Raw genomic sequence first — 20,807 nt, forward strand, 5'->3', positions numbered from 1 at the left:
AGCTGCTTGGTGTCTAGATTACTTGGGTATTAAAACATGGATAAGCTATTTGTTCAGTCGGAGAGAAAGGGCATATAGAGTGACAGAGCAACAAAAAGACACAGAATGCATTTCTTGTGAAAGAAAAGAATGAAATGTAGAAACCCTAACGGCCTTTTGCTTTGGAAAATTAACTCCAAAAGCCACTAAAAATACTATCAATTAGATCAGAAAAGACATTCGGTATGTATGTGTTCCTCAAGCATTTTAGAAAAGGGATATGCTATAACTTCCCTGTTGGTTCCAGATTCAACACAGCACAAAGCAAGAAAACTTTTATTTACTACACTCACAAGTATGATTAAGTGTTCCTGTTTACTCTGGTAGGTTAAAATATCAAATATTAGTTCCCACAGAAGAACTGTTTTTTAACATCTAATCCTATTTGGAGGATAAAAGGGTGGAAAAACTCAAATGTTGAACACTGCCACTTTAAGTACCATTTTTGTCTTCAGGTGAACGTACATAAGACTAAACCATGATCCAACAATAGTTTTCTATTTGGTTTCACTAGTATCACTCAAAGAACTTGACACAGGCTAATGCTTTAACACTTTCTTATCGGAGACAAATTTAACTCTAAGAACATATGACTCAACAATGTACAAAGATTTAAGAATTTGCCAATCTGTCAATCATTTTAAAGAGTCCATATAATATACATAGCAATATAATATTCATAACCAGAAACTGCACTAAGTAAACACATCATTTAGTTTGTTAAGCTCTACCTGAAAACATGCTGTTTTATTAAAACAAAACCCAAAGACTTAAATCTCAAGTTATATGGTTTTACAATTAAGTCTTACTGAAGCAGCACAGATTTCCTTTCTTACAAACAAGTTAATATGCAGGAAGAACCCACAAAGTGCACACCAACAATGTGACAAACTGTAATATGTGAAATACAAATAAATCCTGAAGTTAATCTGAAGAATGTCAAGGAGTTACCAGAGGTTATGTAGTGCCCTTGATTTTTATTTTATCTACAAGTCTACAAATTCTAAAATTTACTCAATTGATTTAACTTTTTTAATAAACAGCACCAGTCTTGCCCATTGATACAATTAAAATTTGACCTTCTCGTTCTTAGTTCACAAGTTTATTATGAAAAACACTGCAGTGCTCTTGTGCAGTCACATCATCTTACAGGAAGGGAGAAAAAAACAGTTCTGTTCAAAACAACTCACCAGGTTCTGACAATAACAAAGAACAACATGGGGCTGAGATTTGAGTAGGGAATAAACTGAGTGCAGACAAATCATATAATTAAATTAAACGGTATCCCTGAAAATAAAAAGAACGATTTCAAAACTCACAAGTAGAAGGGAGGCCTTGGTACTTATTTTTAAAAATGTTCATTAAGCTCCAATGATTGTTTGCTGCTATCCTTATCTACAGTCATGCTGAGTAAAGCTATAGCTAAATGGAAGTTAAATTGTATTCACGAGGTGTTAATGTTTACATCTTATTATCTGCAGTCTCTCAGAGAAAGCAAAAGTAACTACAAATAGCGCTATGCCAGAAACTGGTTTCTTGACCAACAATGTCGCTTCAGCATGCAATGAACTGGTTCATTCTAAAGTGGTCACGGCTGTTGATGACAAGAGGCTTTGTATTTTTATATGGCACATCTTTTGGTCCATGTGAAAACAAGTTTTTTGAATGTTAACTATTTTCTGACACTTTGGAGTTACTGTTGCTCTTCCCATTTCCATTAGGTCGATATATGGTTCATGGCAATACTGTACAAGTTTAAAATTTCATTACAGGAAGTAGTCTGGGGTGCGACGAGTAACATGGGGCTCGCCTCTACGAGGTGCTGGGTCAAACTGCAAGCTGAAAAACAAGACAGATTCATGGTTTATGTTCCAAGACCTCCATGTACTGACAATCAAAATCAAGAACATGAGTCTTTCAAACTTTACACTTCCTATCCAATTTCAGCTTGTCTTAATGTAACAGAACCCTAATGATAATGGTCTGTTAACCGTACTCCCCTTGAAAGAGTCAAGGCAAATTCAGCCACAGAGACTATGCTTTTATAAAAATATGGTTTTTACCTTGACTGAAATTTCAAACAAAACAAAACATGGTTGGCGGGGCGTGGTGGCTCACGCCTATAATCCCAGCACTTTGGGAAGACGAGGCGGGAGGATAATGAGGTCAGGAGATCGAGACCATCCTGGCTAACACGGTGAAACCCCATCTCTACTAAAAAAATACAAAAAAATTAGCCGGGCACAGTGGCGGGCACCTGTAGTCCCAGCCACTCGGGAAGCTGAGGCAGGAGAATGGCGTGAACTCGGGAGGCGGAGCTTGCAGTGAGCTGAGATCGCGCCATTGCACTCCAGCCTGGAGGACAGAGCAAGACTCCGTCTCGGGGGGGGGGGGAGAAAAAGAAAAAACAAACAACAAAAAAACACAAAACATGGTTTTAAAAGTGAAAAACCTAGTAATTTATACTAGGATCTATATATAATAAGTTCCTGTGGGTGTGTTTCAATGTAGGTCCATTCAAAAACTTAAAAATAAAAGTTGGAATCTAACATAGTATAATCCCTTAATAAACTCTTTTTTGAGATGAAGTCTCGCTCTGTTGCCCAGGCTGGAGTACAGTTGTGGTATCTTGGCTCACTGCAACCTCTGCCTCCCAGGTTCAAGAGATTCTCCTGCCTCAGCCTCCCAAGTAGCTAGGATTACAGGCATGTGCCACCACGTTGGGCTAATTTTTGTATTTTTAGTAGAGACGGGGTTTCACCATGTTGGTCAGGCTTATCTTGAATTCCTGACCTCAGGTGATCCACCCACCTGAGCCTCCCAAAGTGCTAGGATTACAGGCGTGAGCCACCGTGCCTGGCCCCCTTAAACTCTTAAACCTCACATTTAACTATGTATTCAGGCTGGGCACTGTATCTTTTTTTTTTTGAGACAGACTCTCACTCTGTCGCCCAGGCTGGAGTGCAGTTGTGCGATTTCGGCTCACTGCAAGTTCACACCATTCTCCCGCCTCAGCCTCCTGAGTAGCTGGGACTACAGGCACCCGCCACCACGCCTGGCTAATTTTTTGTATTTTTAGCAGAGACGGGGTTTCACCATGTTAGCCAGGATGGTCTCAATCTCCTGACCTCGTGATCTGCCCGCCTCGGCCTCCCAAAGTGCTGGGATTCCAGGCCTGAGCCACCGTGCCTGGCCGGCACTGTTATCTTATACTTGTAACGCCAACACTCTGGGAGGCCAAGGTGAAAGGATCACTTCAGCCTAGGAGTTTTGAGGTAAGACTGGGCAATATAGTGACACCCTCTCTCTCAAAATAAATAAACAAACCAAAAACCTACATATTCAGTAATGCAATAAAATGTTCAAGTAGAAATACTTACAAAGAGTATTTTAGAGTATCGTCAAGTTCCATGATTGCAGCTTGGTTACCACAACGATAACAATAGTTTGGAGCACTGAAAATTGTTACTACATTTCGGTCATGGCACCAGTTATATCCCTACAAGGAAAAGGAGGCAAAAATCTTACTTTACTCCCTCAATTCAACTAAATGCTACTTCACTCAAGAGAGAAAAAAATCTCTACTCATTCCCACCCCTGCCAAAGGGGCTTAAGAAATGTTAATACTTTTTTTCTGGTTGACTTAATAATTTGCTGTACTTCATACAACCTGTAAGATACATACGTATTTGTTTTCCCCCTAATTACAAAATTTGCTTTTAGTACTAAAAAGAAAAAAAAAAAGCCTTTAACAAACAGTGGCGACCACCGAAGAATGAACTGCTTCTCATGTATCTGCCTTGCTGTAAATGATGGTGTCTCATTAGCCTCTTCTATTGCAGTGGTCTTAAAACATGATTTAAGAATGAGTATTTAAGTGGCCATTCCCTAGAGAAGTAGATACCTAATCCTGGAGATCAGAACCTTACCAATTTCGTCAGTTACAGGTAAAGGCCTGTAAGTCATTCACTGCCCAGGAACAAATGTGATATGCCTCTAGGATCTCCAGCCTTGTTTCCTCAAAATCCATCCATCTGAATGCATGAGCTACTTTTGTTACTTTTTGTTTAGTATTGTTCACAAATTTATTTATCTTTAGCAAAGTCAGATTTTATTGATAACCACAGAGTTGTACTAGTATTAATCTAATTAGCACCTTATTTTAGAAACATGCTAATCAGTGTGCATGTCAAGAACCTTTGCCTCTTTCCCTTCTCTTCTTTCAAATTACCTGTAATCCTACCATCCAAAGGACCACTTAGAACATTTTGGTGTATTTCTTTCCAGTCTCTCCTACATACATACATGTTAAATATATGAAATGACATTGGGATCATAAAATATTATATACACACCCCAACTCCCTACATCTTACTTTCCCACTCTTAGATCCCAAGTACTTCCTAGTCATTCAGATTTCTCTGGAAACATGTTAATGGATTCATTGTAATCAACAACTTGAGCTTTTAATTCTAGTAGTGTGCATCTACTGAAAAGGCTCAGGCTATAATGGTAAACTCATCAGAAGGAATAGATGGAATTTCTCACAAATGTCATTAATTTAAAACTCCCTAATATCTTCTCTCCTTAAGTTTACTAAAAAACAAGTCATATTTCAAATAATAGAAGCATACCTCCATCACTAGCTGGTGAGCTCTTGACACCAACGTGAGGCCATTGGCATGATTAAATGTCTCTGAAATATCTTGCCCAAAGGTGTAACCAGCTCCTCGAGGAGATATTCCCCAACCACCACGGTCATCTGGATCTGACCACAGCAAGTCACACATTGGACCCTAAAAAATAACTTCGTTATAAAATGCCTTTTACAAACATGGTTAACACATTATTTGAGTAATTCATCAGAAGCAGCACCCTAAGTCACCCTCTTTGAGTGATGTTTGTGGACAACGCTAGTAGATTATGCAGTTGAAGTCAAACATCTGCATCAAGTAATATGTATTTTCCAGTAGACTTTATGAGACACAGCTGACATCCATGGGACCCAGCAGTAACATGCCTTAATTAATCTGCCTATATTATGCAAATTTCAGAGTCTAAGACAGACAACCTAGGTCCTAATAAGCCCAGCTCTACAGCTGCTGTGATCTTGGCAGGTTTCTTAATGTCAGCTTCTTCTGAACAATAGGGCAGACAAGAGTGTTCACACCTCAAGTTGTTTTTGAGAATTATAAGAGAGAATACATCTAATGATCTTATAATTAAACCTCTCCACTCTTTAATAAGTTTTCTGGAAAGATTTTATCAAATAAAAGTCATACCTCATGGGGAACTTCTTGTAGGCGATCAAGTGCTCTGATATGATCCAGTGTATCTATAGATGGCGAGAGACCACCATGTAGACAGAAGATCTGAAAAGAGTGGTTTAAAAGGTTAACCTCACCTAAAAAATTTGTAAACATTCTTGGCTGGGCACAGTGGCTCATGCCTGTAACCCCAGCACTTGGGGAAGCTGAGGCAGGAGGACTGTTTGAGGCCAGGAGTTTGAGACCAGCCTGAGCAACACAGCAACACCCTGTGTCTCTATAAAAATTTTTAAAAAATGAGCTGGACGCCCCCATCACTTGGCCCCTCTGGTGTTTCTGTGCTCTGCCTGAATGAGGCCTGACTTTGCAGGATTCAGCTTTGCTCCAGCCCACTCTAAACGATTGAGTACACTCCCATTCTTCCTAATAGAACATCACTGTCACACCCAGACTCCACCTCAAACAGCTCCTTTGAGAAAACTTTTTGGATATCACTCCTGCCCCCTGCCAGAGACTAGTATCTCCATGCTCATAAAATTTTATTATAAGTTCTTTTGTGTGCACAATAATTAGTTCCTTACATCTCCCAGACTTGTCCAAAAACAGTCTGAGAGAATAAATGGGCTACATCATCCACCCCTGTGATCCCATCATATAGTTCAGTGCCTGATATAAAGAATAATGCACTTTAAAAAGCTGGACACATTTGTCAAATTAATTTTTTAAAATTTGAATGAATGCTATCAATATCTACTAAAAAATATCCCTAAAGGGGTATAACAGTGGAAAGAGTCAGGAGCACCTGAACATTAAAGGAAGTTGATTCTCTGAAATAATCAGCAATGAGTTTTAGATCCACATACCTGCCCATCCACCAAGGCAGTGAGAGGAAGATAGTCAAAAAGATCTGTAAAATATTTCCATACATTTGCATTTCCATATTTTCTTAAACACTCATCATAGAAACCATAAACTTGTGTGATCTGTCTGCTCTCATGATTCCCTCGAAGAATGGTGATGCGTTCACGGTAACGAACCTAAAACAACAAAATGCAAAACATAAACAACTAGCTCTTTCAAAAACCAATGAAAATTCAAGAAACTTTCTATAGCAAAAAATGCAGAGTTACAATTTTGTTGAAAAAACAACACACATCCTCATATCATACTGAACCAAAACCACAGCTCTACACAGTGTTTAAATGCCCATGGGATGTTTGCCCACATCATCTCAACTAAAATCAAACTCCCTCTACCACCAACTTTATACCAAACATAATCAATGGCATACAAAACCACATAAACTACTTTACAGTTCAATAATTTTTCACAAATTTATAGTTATGCAATAATCACCACAATCCAGTTTTAGAACCTTTCCATTATCCCAAAAAGATCCCTAATGCAGTCACTCTCCACTCCCACTCTAGCTCCTGGCAACCACTGATTTACTTTCTGTCTTAAGTTTGTCTTTTCTAGAAATGTCATATAAATGGAATACAAAATGTAGTCTTTTGGCTAATATCACCTAGAATATTTTTGAGGCTCACCCATGTAATGGCATAGATCAGTGGTTTGTTCCTTTTCATAGTTGCACAGTCCTTCACTGTACGCCTATACCATTTTTTGTTTCTCTATTCACAGGTAAGATGAACTGGTAATTATGTTATTGAGGTTTTTGGCTACTATGAATAATGTTGCCATAATCATATGCGTGGAAGTTTTCCTGTGGACATATGCTTTCATTTCTCTTGGGAAGATTCCTAGGAATGTAATTGTTGGATCATGTGGTAATGTTTAACTTTTTGAGAAACCGTCAAGTTGTTTTTCAAAGTAGCTAGACCATGTTATATCCCCACCAGCAATGCATGAAGAGTTTAATCTCCGGTATTAACCAACACTTGGTATTATCAACCTTACTGATTACAACCATTCTAATAGGTGTGAAGTAGTATCTCAGCTACTTTAATTTGCATTTCCCTGATTACAATTGATATCAAGCAGCTTTTCATGTGCTCATTGACCACTCATGTATCATCTTCTTGGGTAAAGTATCTATTCAAATATTTTCTCCATTTAACAATTATCTGTCTCGTTATTGAGCTATAAAAGTTGTTTTTTTGTTGTTGTTTGCTTTTGTTTTCTAATATCTGAATACAAGTACTTCTTTTCTGGTGTCATCTTTTGAAGAAACAGAATCTTAATTTTGATAAAGTCCAATTTTTCAATTTTTTATGGATTGTGCTTTTGTTATATCTAAGAATCTTTACTTAACCTGAGAAAGATTTTCTGGTTTTTTATTCTAGAAGTTTTGTAGCTTTAGCTCTTACATTTAGATCTACGATACATTCTGATCCATTTGCTTCAGCACCATTTACTGAAAGAAACATCCTCTCTCCCGGTATTCTTTTGCTAAGGCTGCCGCAACAAAGCATCAAAGAACAGGCAGCTTAAACAACAGAAATTTACTTCCTCACAGTTTCAGAGGCAGAAGTCCAAGATCACGGTGTCAGCAGAGCTGGTTTCTTCTGAAGGCCTCTCTCCTTGATTTATGGATGCTCATCATCTCCATCTCTCTTATCTTCTCCCCATTTGTGTCCTAATCTCTAATAAGGATACCACTTACACTGGATTAGGGTCCAACCATGTGACCCCATCACTTTACCTTAATTACCTGTCCAAATACAGTCACATTCTGAGGTGCTGTGGGTTAGGACTTAGACAAATGAATTTTGGGGGCTACAATTCAGCCCATTACACCTCCATGAGTAATTTCTCCCCCCCAGATAGGGTCTCACTCTGTCACCCAGGTTCAACTGCACTGGTGTAGCTCACCGCAGCCTCAAATTCCTAGGCTCAAGCAATCCTCCCACCTCAGCCTCCAGAGTGGCTAGGACTACAGCACATGCCAACATGTCTGGCTAAAATTGTTTTCTGAAGAGATGGTGTCTCACTAGGTTGCCCAGGCTGCTTGCATAAACTCTTAAAGGTAGCACACTCATTCCTCTTTGAGCACTGGATTCATCCTGGGTTTTTATTTTTAGCACAGGTTAGCTCTTTTCATAGTATTTGGAGTCACCGCAGAAACCTTCCACCATCTAGTCCAACTCCTTCATTTTACAGCTGCAGAAAATAACAACCTCCAAAAATATTTTGTAGCATTTTACACAATTCAGATATTAATCACGAAAATTCAGCTCAAGCTAAAACCACATCTCAATGCTTCTCTAATATTAGGAAAGTCTGTGACAGTCATTTTATCATTTTGAATATTATTTAATAAAAATCAGTCTGTTGCCTAGGAAAATTTTTTTTAAAAATCTCCCCAAGATTTTTAGGTAAAGATAAAGTCAAACAATTTATTTAAAGGGAAAGGCGGAAGCCTGCCACCCTAACAGCTATTTACCATGTTTTGCTTCATGTTCAGATCATCATCGGTACATTCTGCAAAGCTACAACTGGCATGTAATGCATGTAATTTTGGAACTTGCTTTTTTCAGTTATCATTTCTATTGTTCTAGAGTTTTGTTTTTTGAAGACACAGGGGTCTTGCTCTGTCACACGGCTGGAGTGCAGTGGTGCACCATGGCTCACTGTAGCCTTGACCTCCCAGGTTCGAGTGATCCTCCCACCTGAGCTTCCTGAGTAGCTGAGACTACAAGTGTACACCACTGTACCTGGCTTTTTTTTTTTTTTTTTTAACTTTTTGTAGAGATGGGGTCTATGTTGACCAGGCTGTTCTTGAACTCCTGGACTCAAGTGATCCTCTCCGCCCTCCCCAGCCTTCCAAAGTGTTGAGATAACAGGCGCGAACCACTGCACCCAGCCTATTCTAGATTATTACTGTCATGGTTAATGGCTGGAAACTATTCAACTGAGATAAACTATAATGTACATATTCACTGTTAAATATTTACAGCAAATGTTTTCTTGAATTTCTTCCTCAGAAAAAATCTTTTTTACTTGAACAAGATTCTTCCTTGTTTTTTTTTTTGAGACAGGGTCTCACCATCACCCAAGCTACAGTGTGGGGTGGCAAGATCAAGTCTCATTGCAGCCACGACCTCCTGGGCTCAAGCAACTCTCCCCACCTCAGCCTCCTGAGTAGCTGGGACTACAGGCCTGTGCCACCACACTTGGTTAATTATTATTACTATTTTTTTGTAGACAAGGTCTCACTATGTCACCCAGGCTGGTCTCAAACTCTTGGACTCAAGCAATACGCCCACCTTGTCCTGTCCTCCCAAAGTGCTGGGATTACAGCCACGACTCACCGTGACCAGCTGATGTAAACATTGACATTTGGTATGTTTATACATTTATAATACTTCAAAAGTATCTAAAAACACAAACCTAATTATATTATCTCTCCATACCGCAATTTACTGAACTAAAATATCTATTTGACCAGCCCTCTAACATTTTTCTTTTCTTTTTTTTTTTTTGAGACACAGTCTCACTCTGTTGTCCAAGCTGGCGTGCAGTGGCACAATCTCAGCTCACTGCAACCTCCGCCTCCTGGATTCAAGCAATTCTCCTGCCTCAGCCTCCAGAGTAGCTGGGATTACAGGTACCCGCCACCACCCCCGGCTAGTTTTCTGTACTTTTAGTAGAGATGGGGCTTCACTATGTTCTCCAGGCTGGTCTCGAACTCCTGACCTCAGGTGATCTGCCTGCCTCAGTGTCCCAAAGTGCTGGGATTACAGGCGTGAGCCATCACACCCAGCCTATTTTTTCAAACAATTTGACTGACGCATTCTTTTTTTCCTTTTGTTTTGATTCTGTACCATCCCCTTACTCAGAATGCAGACGCCTATGATTTGTAAGTCTGAAACCTGAACATACGCATTCCCAAATGTGGAATTTTGTTTTATTTAACATTCAGATAGAGAAAATAATTGGGAAAAAAACATTCAAGAGGACTGTCTTACCCATTTCAACAACCCCCAACATAAAACTGAAATTACCTTAAGAGCTACAAGCAGTGTAACTGTTTCAACTGAATAATATCCTCTGTCAACATAATCTCCCATAAACAAGTAATTTGTATCTGGTGATTTGCCACCAATTCTAAACAGTTCCATGAGATCATGAAATTGCCCATGCACATCTCCACAGACAGTGACTGGACATCGAACCTCTTGCACGTTGGATTCTTTTGTCAGGATTTCTTTAGCCTACAGATGGGAGACAAAAATAAGGCAATACATTTGGCATTAAACAATATTAACAAAGATTTGCTTACTTACACTTAATGTAACTTAAGGGGCAGACTCAGTCTAAGATAAAATTGCAGGCATTTATGATCCCATTAAAATAAGCGAGATATGATTATAATCCATTAGGTATCTCACCCTGTTACCTAGGAAAAAAATGTGCATTCCTATCATCAATACCAGGAGTTTTTAAAAAACCTATCAAATTGCCATCTAAGTAAATACTAATTGTTAGCAGCCACATAAAATCAATGAAAATGGAACAGGACATTCAGGTACCTACTTCCTTACCTTTAGAGTTCTAACTACAATACAGCACTCAAAGATTCAATTTTTTTTTTTTTTTTTTTTTGGAGACAGGGTCTCATTTTGTCACCCAGGCTGGAGTGCAGTGGTATGATCACAGCTCACTATACCCTGGATCTTCTTGGCTCAGGGAATCTTCCCACCTCCCACCTCAGTAGCGGGGACCACAGGGACACGCCACCATGGCTGGCTAATTTTCACAAACTTCTCTGTAGAGATGGGGTTTCACCACGTTGCACAGGTGTTCTCGAACTCCTGGGTTCAAGTGATCCTCCAACCTCATCCTCCCAAGGCTTGGGATTACATGCATAATCTACCTCACCTCAGCCCTGTTTGACTTTTTAAAAACATGTTTTTGGCCAGGCACCGTGGCCCATGCCTATGAGAAAATCATTTGCTCAGCCATCTGAGTGACTACTATGTACCAAGTCCCGTGCTAGCAACTGGATATACAGTGGTGAACAAGATGGCTCATTCCCACTACCATAGAGGGAAGAAGGACCACAAACAAGTAACCAAGCCAAAAGTACACTGTGTTAAGTGTCACAAAGGAAAGGGAAAGGGTAACTGGGAGAGACCTCTTGGAGAGACCTCTTTACATAAGATACCAAAACAAAGTACCAGAGAATTGTTGCTAACAAGCCATGACAACCACACATGACAAGGACTGGGTTCAAGGCATTGGTAATGCAATCTTAGCTGCACATCGAAAATCCCAATGCCCAGCCAGGCCCAGTGGCTCACAGCTGTAATCCCAGCACTTCAGGAGGCCGAGGTGGGCGGATCACTTGAGGTCAGGAGTTCGAGGCCAGCCTGGCCATCATGGTGAAACCCCGTCTCCACTAAAAATACAAAAAAATTAGCCAGGCATGGAGCTGCATGACTGTAGTACCAGCTACCTGGGAGGCTGAGGCAGGAGAACTGCTTAAACCTGGGAGGTGGAGGTTGCAGTGAGCCAAGATCTCATCACTGCACTCCAGCCTAGGTGACAGATCAAGACTCTGTCTGAAAACAAAAACAAAAACACCAACGCCCATCCCTTCCCCTAATTAATCAAGTAAGAATTGTGGAGAGTGGAATCAAACCATCAATAATTTTTAAACACCCCAACCCTTCCTTTCCTCAGTGTGCAACCAAGTTTAAGAACCACTATTTTCAAGTCTTCAAACATTTTTGGGGGCCTATTTCAGGATGCCTACCAACCAGTGACATCCCTAAAGTGACCTAACATTTTACTGAGTTTAGAAGAAATTTCCACTGTGCTTTTTTCAATTTACACTGTGGCTCATGCTTATAATCCCAGCACTTTGGGAGGCTAAGGAGGGTGGACGGCTTGAGCCCAGGAGTTCAAGACCAGGCTGGAGTACAGTGGCGTGATCTCGGCTCACTATAACCTCTACCTCCCAGGTTCAAACGATCCTCCTGCCTCAGTCTCCATGAATAACTGGGACCACAGGTGTGCACCATTATGCCTATTTTGTATTTTTTGTAGAGGTGAGGTTTCACCATGTTGTCCAGGCTGGCCTCGAACTCCTGAGCTTAAATGATTTGCCCGCCTCTGCCTCCCAAAGTGCTGGATTACAGGTGTTAGCCACTACAACGGCCTGAGATATCTATTAAGAAATATGTACAACCCATTATTATCAAATCCTACTTCATTTTGAAATTTTTCTCTCCAGGGTAATTCCAGCTTCCCATTAATTATCACGAAAAAACACAAATTCACTAGGCATATTCCATTACCAAGTCTGTCTGGCATTAATACCACATCTAGTGTTTTTTCAGCACCTATCATATATTAATGAAAATAACTGAATGAAATAAGTCCTACACTGAGAAGAAACTTGCCAAAGTTATTCAGAAGTTTTAAAAGGGCATGACATAAGAAAACAGATGGTTATATACCGTGTACATCTTGCCTTGATGTAATTTTCACATTTAAATCTATCAGAAGTTAAATGTTAACATACATCTGTGAATATCTGTTTACCTGCAAGGCTCTCCTCTGTATGAGTAATAAAAAATTGACTTTCAGGACTGCCTGAAGTTCCTTACTAAAAGTGACTCAAAATTTCTATTCAAATCATGAAGGAAAATTAAGTTTAAATGCTATTTGTTGCTGTTATTTCAATTTAGGCAAATCACAACGATAAACACATCTATTTTTTAAACTATACAAATCAGTAATACATTCTTATAAAAAAATTTGGCACAGATAAAATGAAATGTTCCCTTTGAGCACCCTGCACAATCCCAACCCCTTTGGGCACAGTTACCAATAAAATCCTGATGTACAGATGCTCCTCAATTTGTAACACAGCTGCATCCAGATAATCCTATTGTAAACATAATCGAGTCAAAAGTGTGTTTTCAGCTTACAATGCTTTCAATTTATGATACACTTATCTGGATGTAGGGATGTAGTCCCATCATAAACTGAGGGGTATACTGAATGTCTATCACTTTCACACCATCATTAAGTCGAAAATATCGGGGACTGTCTGTATATCCTTTTAAAACTTTGTTTACAAAGTTTACACACATACTGTATGTCTACAGAAACAGTAGTTTTCCTTTGCATTTTTAAACTAGAAACAATATTGTTCAGCAGCCTGCTTTTCTAACAATACATAATAATATATAACATTTATTGAGACAGCTGGTCAATTTCTCATAGGGGAGGCAGAGTATCCCCTGACCAATTACAATGGCAGAGCAGTGTGAAACGACAGCAATATATATCCTAGTATTTTCTCCTTTGTATACATATGCAGGCACATTTCCTGAGAGAAGATACTATGAAGTGAATTTAACTAGTGTATCAGGTAGTTTGATTTTTAAATGTGGACATTACCAAACTGTCCTTTAAAATAAAAAGAACAGTTAACTCTTAAGTGAAATTTCTAACTTGTGAATCCAGAAAAGCTAACCAAAGCTGTTTCTTCCCTTCCTACCAAACTTCACAGATCAGAACAAGTATAATTAAACACTGGCGTTAACAGTGGTATACAGTAGAAGCAACCACCCCTCAGACCAGAGAAAGAAAAATAAAAATTAAACTAAATTAAAAAATCACCCAATCAACTATTAAGTAGATCTTAACAAAAATGCAACCTTGGAAAGAACCAGTTTTAAGCATGATTTTGGTTGCTTTGTTGTTTTTTTTTTTTTCTTTTTTGGTCTCAACTTACCAGCTCTCAAATAGTTACTACTACAATAAAACAGACTACACCAGAACACTAGAACAATAAAAGCTACAGATGTTCATATAAAAGATCATTTTGGGGCTGGGCGCGGTGGCTCAAGCCTGTAATCCCAGCACTTTGGGAGGCCGAGACGGGCGGATCACGAGGTCAGGAGATCGAGACCATCCTGGCTAACACGGTGAAACCCCGTCTCTACTAAAAAATACGAAAAAACTAGCCGGGCGAGGTGGCGGGCGCCTGTAATCCCAGCTACTCGGGAGGCTGAGGCAGGAGAATGGCGTAAACCTGGGAGGCGGAGCTTGCAGTGAGCTGAGATCCGGCCACTGCACTTCAGCCTAGGCTACAGAGCGAGACTCTGTCTCAAAAAAAAAAAAAAATTAAAAAAAAAAGATCATTTTGGGCTGGGTGCGGTGGCTCATGCCTGTAATCCCGAATCCCAATACTTTGCGAGGCTGAGGCGAGTGGATTACCTGAGGTCAGGAGTTCCAGACCAGCCTGGCCAACATGGTAAAACCCTGTCTCTACTAAAAACACAAAACAGCTGGGTGCTGTGGTGCATGGCTGTAATCTCAGCTACTTGGGAAACTGAGGCACGAGAATCGTTTGAACCTGGGAGGCGGAGGTTGCAGTAAGCCAAGATGGCTTCACTGCACTATAGCCAGAGTGACAGAGCAAGACTCCATCTCAAAAAGAAAAAAAAAAATCATTTTGGCAAGTGCAGCAGCTCATGCCTGTAATCCCAACACTTTGGAAAGCAAAAGCAGGAGGATGGTCAGCAGTTCAGAGGCCAGCCTGGGCAACAACATATTGAGACCCCTCTACAGAAAATAAAAAAATTAGCCACTGAAGTTTTAGGTACCCAGAAGGCTGAGCTGGGAGAATCGCCTGAGCCCAGGAGTTCAAGGATGCAGTGAGCCGTGATCATACCACCACACTCCAGCCTGGTAGACAGCCATTTCAAAAAAAAAAAAAAAATTAAAAATAAAATAAAGATAAGCTGTGCTATCACAAGGACTTAGGCCTTGTAAATCCTGAAAGCACCTAATAAGAGTGGCTTTATGGATCACCTCCAGAGCCTCCAGACCTTTAGCAACCATCATTTTCAAAGGTGGTTACACAATCTCAACTGTCTAACTTAATACTCAAAGTAAATGGTAGAACCAGACTTTTAAGTAACTTAATTTTGACATTTGAGGTTTTTTATTTTTAATAACCACCTTTTTACTGTGGCATTTTGACTTCTATAAAGTCTCATGTCACCTGAATTAAGAACTGAAGGACAAGCAAAAGCAAATCACACATACCAAACCTTTTGCTTCCCCTAAAACATTTTTCCAGAATCTCAAATTTCTTAGGTAATATGGTCAACATCTGGGAAAAAAATTAAGATAAAGTTTTTAAAAGAATGTAATTAGGGTTGCGCACAGTGGCTCACACCTATAATCCCAGCACTTTGGGAGGCCAAGGCAGGTGGATCACTTGAGGTCAGGAGCTCAAGACCAGCCTGACCAACATAGTGAAACCCCGGCTCTACTAAAAAGCCAGGAATGGTGGCACACACTTGTAATCCTAGCTACTCAGGAGGCTGAGGGCAGAGGCATCACTTGAACCCAATGACCCAAGATCATGCCATTGTACTATAGCCTGGGTGACAGAGCGAGACTCCATCTCAAAAAAAAAAAAAAAAAGAATATAATTAGTACCATACTGGTTTTCATTTATCAGAACCCTTCTGAAATTCAGTCAAAGGGTATAGACTGAAATGAATGAATTTCAAGCAAACAAAAATTTGGTATAAACTTCCAAGAACAAGGTTAAAACTGGAATGAGGCTATTCTCTTAATAACACCTTATCAAAGTAACTGTGGGAAGTTAAACATTTCGCACTGTCCTAGAATCCAAAAAATTTGCAGATTCACTTGAAGGAAAGCAATCTTTAAGGATACTTTTTAAAACCTTTTTTTTTTTTTTTTTTTTTTGAGACAAGGTCTCAAAAGCACTATCATGGCTCACTGCAGCCTTGATCTCCCACCCAAGCTCAAGTAATCCTCCCACCTGTCTCCGGAGTAGCTGGGACTGCAGGCATGCACTACTGAGGACACTATCTTATTACCAGTATCCTCTCGGCATTCTGGTTTGGATTCAGAAATCCCACAACCTTATTTCCAATCCACTATTAATCAGCTATAAGATAAATGACCCACAGACTCAACATTCTTGAATACAGGCCATCATAACCACTGTAGTAACATGAAATTACAAACAAAGCAGGCTTAAACTAGACTTCATAAATCATCCATGCTGTTTTTCATGGAAGACAACGATTTTGTTTTTGTTTTGTTGTTTTTGTTTTTGAGACAGAGTTTCGCTCTTGTTGCCTGGGCTGGAGTGCAATGACGCAATCTCGGTTCACTGGAACCTCCGCCTCCTAGGTTCTCCTGCCTCAGCTTCCTGAATAGCTGGGATTACAGGTGCATGCCACCACGTCCAGCTAATTTTTTTTTTTTTTTAGTAGAGACAGGATTTCACCATCTTGCCCAGGCTGGTCTTGAACTCTGGACCTGAGGTGACCCACCCACCCTGGTCTCCCAAAGGCTGGGATTATAGCCACTGCGCCCAGCGGAAGACAATTTTTAAAAGTACATGAACCGAAAACAGATTCACTAACCACTTATCATTTTTGGCTGAGCACGGTGGCTCACGTCTGTAATCCTAGCACTTTGGGAGGCCAAGGCGGATGAATCACTTGAGGTCAGGAGTTTCGAAACCAGCCTGGCCAACATGGTGAAACCCCATCTGTACTAAAAATACAAAAAACTTAGCCAGGCGTGGTGGCGGGCACCTGTAATCCCAGCTACTCAGGAGGCTGAGGTAGGAGAATCATCACTTGAACCTGGGAGGCGAGGTTGCCGTGAGCAGAGACCACGCCACTGCACTCAAGCCTGGGTGACAGAGCGAGACTCCGAGACTCCGTCTCAAAAATAGTAACAGTAATTTCCTTAAGAGCACACAATAACTACAGGCATGCCTCATTTTACTGTGCTTCACTTTACTGCACTTTGCATATGTTGCATTTTTTAATAAATCAAAGCTTTGTGGCAACCCTGTGTGGAGCAAGTCTATTAGCACCATTTTCCCACCATCATGTGCTCACTTCTTGTCTCTCTGTCACATCTTGGTACTTCTAAAATTATTTCAAACCTTTTCATTACTATTATATGTTATGGTGATATGTGATCAGTGATCTTTGATGTTACTATTATTAATTGTTTTGGGGCACTACAAACCGTGCCCATAAGATAATGAAATTAATAAATGTCGTATATATTCTTACTGCTGCTGACCGGCCATTCTGTCTCTTCCTCTCCTTGGGGCTCCCTATCCCCTGAGATACAATATTGAAATTAGGCCAATTAATAACCCTACAATGGCCTTCAAATGTTCAAGTGAAAGGAAGACTTGCATATCTCTCACTTTAAATGAAAAGTTAGAAATTATTAAACTTAGGAGAGGGCATATGGAAACTCAAGACAGGCCTAAAGGTAGGCTTCTTGCACCAAACTGCCAAGGTATAAATGCAAAGAAAAAGTTCTTTAAGGAAATTAGAAATGCTACTTCAGTGAACACACAAATAGTAAGCCAAACAGTCTCATTGCTGATATAGACAAAGTTTTAGTGGTTTGGATAGATCAAATCAGCCACAACATTCGCTTAAAAGCCAAAGCCTGGCCGGGCGCGGTGGCTCACGCCTGTAATCCCAGCACTTTGGGAGGCTGAGGCGGGTGGATCATGAGGTCAGGAGATCGAGACCATCCTGGCTAACATGGTGAAACCCCGTCTCTACTAAAAATGCAAAAAATTAGCTGGGCGTGGCGGCAGGCGCCTGTAGTCCCAGCTACTCGGGAGGCTGAGGCAGGAGAATGGCGTGAACCCGGGAGACGGAGCTTGCAGTGAGCCGAGATTGCGCCACTGCACTTCAGCCTGGGCGACTGAGCGAGACTCCGTCTCAAAAAAAAAAACAAAAACCCCAAAGCCTAATTCAGAGGTAGGTCCTAATTCTTCAATTCTATGAAAGCTAATAGAGGTGAGGAAGCTACAGAAGTTAAGCTTAAAGCTAGCAGACTGGCTCAACAGATTTAAGAACCCATTTCCATTAACATAAAAGTGCAAGATGAGGCATCAAGTACTGATACAGAAACTACAAGTTTCCCAGGCGATCTACCTAAGTGATGAAGGTGGCTGCACTAAACAACAGGTTTTCAATGTAGACAAAATAGTCCTCTAGTGGAAGAAGATGCCACCTAGGATTTTACTAGCTAGAGAAGTCAATGCCTGCCCTCAAACCTTCAACGGACAGGCTGATTCTTGTTAAAGACTAATGTAGCTGGTGACTTTCAGTTGAAGCCAATGCTCGTTCACCATTCTGAAAACCATTTTTAAGTGGTAAGCCATTCTTCAGCACTTAAGAATTATGCTAAATCTACTATGCCTGTGCTCCAAAAATGGAACAACAAAGCCTGGATGACAGCACATCTGCTTACAGCATGGTATACTGAATATTTTAAGTGTATTGTTGAGACCCATTGCTCAGGGGAAAAAAAAAAGATTCCTTTCAAAATATTACTGCTCAGCCTGGGCAACATACCAAAACCCCATCTCCACAAAACAATTAAAATATTAGCTGGGCATACTGGTACACATCTGTAGTGCCAGCTACTTGGAAGAGGCTGTGGCAGGAGGATTGCTTGAGCTCAGGAGTTCAAGATCAGCCTGGGCAACGTGGCAAGACCCTGTCTCTACAAAAAATAAAAATTAGCTAGGGATGGTAGTGAACTCTGTGGTCCCAGCTGTTAGAAAGGCTGAGGCAGAAGAATCGCTTGAGCCCAGGAGTTCAAGGTTCCCATGAGCTATGATGATGTTATCTTAAAATAAGTAAATAAAAGCACAAAATGATTACAACCATGTTACAATTCTTTGCATTAAAAAAAAGCTGAATGAAAAGCCCAGACACAGTGGCTTATGTCTTTGGGAGCCAACGCAGGTGGATGACTTGAGGTCAAGAGTTTGGGACCAGCCTGGCCAACACGGTAAAACCCCATCTCTACTAAAAATACAAAAATCAGCCAGGTAAGATGGCACAGGCCTGTAATCTCAGCTACTTGGGAGGCTGCAGCATGAGAATTGCTGGAACCCAGGAGGTAGAGGTTGCAGTGAGCTGAGATCATGCCACTGAACTCCAGCCTAGGCAACACAGTAAGACTCTCTCTCAAAACAAACAAAAAAATGCTAAAAAAAAAAAAAAAAAAAACCATTAAAATGTTAAGATTTCAATGAAAGCTTTAAGATATACAACTATCTTATTCTTACCAACCAGAACTCTTTTCATTTCTATTACCTTTCAGTTTCTACCCACAGAAACCTCTTATTTATAACTGATCAGCATCTCATTGTGTCCTAAAGTTTCATACTAACTCAAGTTTCTACATTATAGTGATTTTTTTAAAACTACATAATGCCCTTCTAAATAGACTTATACATGTACAGTATTATTGCTCATTTGAATTATTTCCTTTCAAAAAGCTTTAATAGTGGGATTATGGGGCAAAAGCGCATTAACTTTTTTTTGTTTCATATGTACTATAAAACTCAATTACGCCAATTTGTTATACAGTAAATAAATGAAAGAATATACTCATTCTCAGTTATTTCGGATATAAAAGGTGATCTCACTAATTTAATTGGCATTTTTCATTTCTGAGTACAAACTTTTTATTCCATGTTTATTTACCATCAGTTATTTCTCCTCTTATACAAGTTGTCCGTGTATATTTTTGAACATCTAATCATTAAGAGCTAGATGATGTTCTTAAGTATGTGTATAAACTATTTCAAACTGTTATTTTAAGTAACTTTTTGGCATTTTCTCTTATTTTTTAAATACATAGCCAGAAATTTTCTATGCCCATTTTCGCTTTGTAATTTTTCTCCTACAAGTGTTAGGAAAAGTTATCACATCTCCCCATTTTCTAAGAGCTTTTCATTTTAAAATCTATACTTAAATCCTAGGATTACACGACAACTACTCAAGCTTCTTTTTATATCAGCATCTTAAACCTGCATCGTTAACATTATGACATTAACTTTAAATTATTCTGGGCATGGTAGCCCTCGCCTGCGGTCCCAGCTACTCAGGAGCCTGAGGCAGGAGAATCACTTGAACCCAGGAGATGGAGGTTGCAGTGAGCCAAGATCATGCCGCTGCACTCCAGCCTGGGTGACAGAGCAAAACTCCATCTCAAAAAATAAAAATTAAAATTAAAAAGTAAAAATTTTTTTGTAGAGACAAGGTCTCACACTACGTTGCCTAGGCTGGTCTGGAACTCCCGGGCTCAAGATATCCTCCTGCCTTGGCCTCCCAAGGTGGTGGGATTATAGGTGTAAGTCACTAGGCCTAGCCTCTAATTCTTTAAAAGCTGGTCACCAATGTTTAATGTATACAGTAACTCCTAAACAGACTCTCACTCCCTTCACCATTGAAAACAGGTAACATTCTTGAACAAATGCTATCTCAGAGAAAAGATGAGACTGAGATAATAACCCTTATTCTTCACGTCTTAGGACTTGGGTACTCCAATAAAATCATATTATGCCATTCAACAGCAAGGCCATTTGAGAGCAGCAAGTGGCTCTGATGGACAACAGAGTACTCTTGCCACTATATTCCAGGGAAAACACTCAAGCACTGTTTTTAAGATAATTTCATCAGATGTCCA

At 40.0% G+C, this 20,807-nt stretch overlaps 1 protein-coding gene across 2 annotated transcripts in view; it reads right to left on the reverse strand.

The window, feature by feature from the left end:
• Window positions 1–1,124: 1,124 nt before the first annotated feature.
• The window catches only part of PPP2CA (protein phosphatase 2 catalytic subunit alpha), a 29,033-nt gene continuing 9,350 nt past the window's right edge, over window positions 1,125–20,807 (reverse strand). For both annotated transcript variants that reach the window (XM_015140928.3, XM_028849729.2), the window contains exons 2-7: window positions 10,274–10,483; window positions 6,170–6,343; window positions 5,322–5,411; window positions 4,674–4,835; window positions 3,420–3,538; window positions 1,125–1,878 (exon numbers count right to left, since the gene is read on the reverse strand). In XM_015140928.3, the coding sequence (XP_014996414.1) occupies window positions 1,806–1,878; window positions 3,420–3,538; window positions 4,674–4,835; window positions 5,322–5,411; window positions 6,170–6,343; window positions 10,274–10,483 (828 nt within the window). In that variant the 3' untranslated portion in view covers window positions 1,125–1,805. The remainder of the gene's footprint in view (window positions 1,879–3,419; window positions 3,539–4,673; window positions 4,836–5,321; window positions 5,412–6,169; window positions 6,344–10,273; window positions 10,484–20,807) is intronic.

This window comes from Macaca mulatta, chromosome 6, assembly GCF_049350105.2.
Source record: "Macaca mulatta isolate MMU2019108-1 chromosome 6, T2T-MMU8v2.0, whole genome shotgun sequence".
NCBI lineage: Eukaryota > Metazoa > Chordata > Mammalia > Primates > Cercopithecidae > Macaca > Macaca mulatta.